The sequence below is a fragment of the Galeopterus variegatus genome, unplaced genomic scaffold (genome assembly GCF_000696425.1).
Source record: "Galeopterus variegatus unplaced genomic scaffold, G_variegatus-3.0.2 Scaffold199, whole genome shotgun sequence".
NCBI lineage: Eukaryota > Metazoa > Chordata > Mammalia > Dermoptera > Cynocephalidae > Galeopterus > Galeopterus variegatus.
Window position 1 is genome coordinate 606,937 of NW_007726310.1, and position 2,093 is coordinate 609,029.

General features: G+C 45.5%; 1 protein-coding gene across 1 annotated transcript in view; it reads left to right on the top strand.

Annotated features, from left to right (window-relative positions):
• Window positions 1–2,093, top strand: part of PIK3R6 (phosphoinositide-3-kinase, regulatory subunit 6) — a 45,921-nt gene that overhangs the window by 21,852 nt on the left and 21,976 nt on the right. Inside the window, exon 12 of the mRNA XM_008565447.1 lies at window positions 282–404. Within this exon, the coding sequence (XP_008563669.1) occupies window positions 282–404 (123 nt within the window). The remainder of the gene's footprint in view (window positions 1–281; window positions 405–2,093) is intronic.

Sequence of the window (2,093 nt, forward strand, 5' to 3'; positions counted from 1 at the left end):
CTCACCCCTTTCAAGGCTGGTGATCATTTTTCACTGTCCCTGGCAAGTGGCCCTCAGCACAGGGTATTCCTGCTTCTTCTGAGTTTATAAAACAGAACAATAATTTGTCTTCATGTATTGCAAAAATCGAGGCCCCAAGAGGTTAAAGCATTTGACCACATTCACAAAGCTAGTTTGCTAGAACTGGAAATGAGGCTGATGGTACCTGGGGCCCCTCTGACCAGGAAGAGAGTGCCAGAGAGAGGGCCTGACAGGTCTGCCTCCGCCCCTCTTATCCCCAGGAGCCCGTAGCATCCAGGCAGCCCAAGCTGGGAGAGCTGGCGGCATTCCTGGGCCGCATGGACCCCTGGTATGAGAGCACCGTCAACACCCTGTGCCCCGCCATCCACAAGCTGGCTGAGATGGTAGGGACAGCGAGGGCCCAAGAGTGGGAGGGGAGGCAGGGCGCAGGGTCTGGGCAGAGGGGGCGATGGAAGAGCCCGAACGGGCAGAGAGGGTGGGATGGGGTTGGGAGGGGGCCATTTTCAGATATTGTACTTGGCCCTTGACCTCAAGAGTCAGCCCCAGGGGGCCCAGGGTTGGGATGAGGCAGGAAAGGAATGCGAGAGAGAACCCCCCACCGGCTAGACATTTTCCATTCCCTCAGAGCACTTACCAGACACCTACTTTGGATGAGAGCACTGTGGAAAAGACAAAGTCCAATATTCTTTCATAAACGTGTAGGCCAGTTATAGCCCTTCTTCTGTGAGCTTCCTGTGACCATTTTTCTGTGATCGTAACAGCCGATGTTTCCTGAGCACTTACCCAGTGCCAGGCACTGTTCTAAGCACTTAAGGGAGGACTGGCTCATTTAATTCTCACAGCAGCCCTGCGAGGCAGGTGCTTTGGTTGGCAGGTGCTGCTGTCGTCATCTCCCCATGTTACAGATCAAGCAGCTGAGGCACAAAGAGATTAGGTCACTTGCCCAAAGTAACAAAATGAGTGGTTGAGTCTCACTTGGAACCAGGCAGCTCGACTCCAGGGCACATGCTCTTAACCACAGACCAGACTGCCACACCCCAACCCTGGCAGGCGGTGGGGAGGGAATTTGTACTTTTACTGATTTGAAAAGCTTTTATATATTAAGAGAATCTTCCCCTTTTTGCTGTCATATGTTGCAGGCATTTTTTTTTTCCACTTTGTAATTTGCCTATCAGTTTTTTGACTTGCAGAAGTTGAACATTTCACTGTAGTAAGGCATAGCATTTTTATTCTGTATGGCTTCTGCCTTAGGAGTCATGCTTTCAAAGACCTCTTTCACTCCAAGATTAAACAAATATTTGTTTATAATTTATTTTAAACTTTCAGTGTCTCAATTTTTACATTTAAATAATTAGCCCATCTGGAATTAATTCTAGTATTTAGTGTGAGGTATGTAATTTTACTTTTTCCAGATGTTTAGCTAGTTGTCCTAAAGCTATTTATTGCATAAAACATCTTGCTTCCTGTCTCAGTCCATTTTCTGTACCTATAACTAAATACCTGAGACTGGGTAATTTATAAAACAAATAAATTTATTTCTTACAGTTCTGGAGGCCAGGAAGTCTTCTTGCTGGTCGGGACTCTCTGCAGAGTCCCAAGGTGGTGCAGGGCATCACATGGAAAGGGGCCAGGGCAAGAGCCAAATTGGCTTTTTAAAAACTTATTTGTTATTTATTTATTTATTTAGTTATTTTATTTATTTATTATTTTGTGTGTGTGGGGGGGGGCAGCTGGCCAGCACAGGGATTAAACCCTGGACCTTGGTGTTATCAACACCACACTCTAACCGACTGAGCTAACCAGCCAGCCCAAACTGGCTTTTGTACCAGTCCCACTCTCATGATAACTAACCCACTCTCATGATAACCGATTAACCCATTACTTCATTAATGGATTGATCCAATTACCTCTTAAAGGTCCCATCTCTTAATACTGTTATATTGCAGGTTAAGTTTCAACATGAGTTTCGGAGGGAACAAACATTTAAATATTGCCCCTCACCAATTCTAAATTCCACTTTTATCGTTTACTAATGTCTTACCTATGCTTGAGTTTATTTATGGATATCTGTC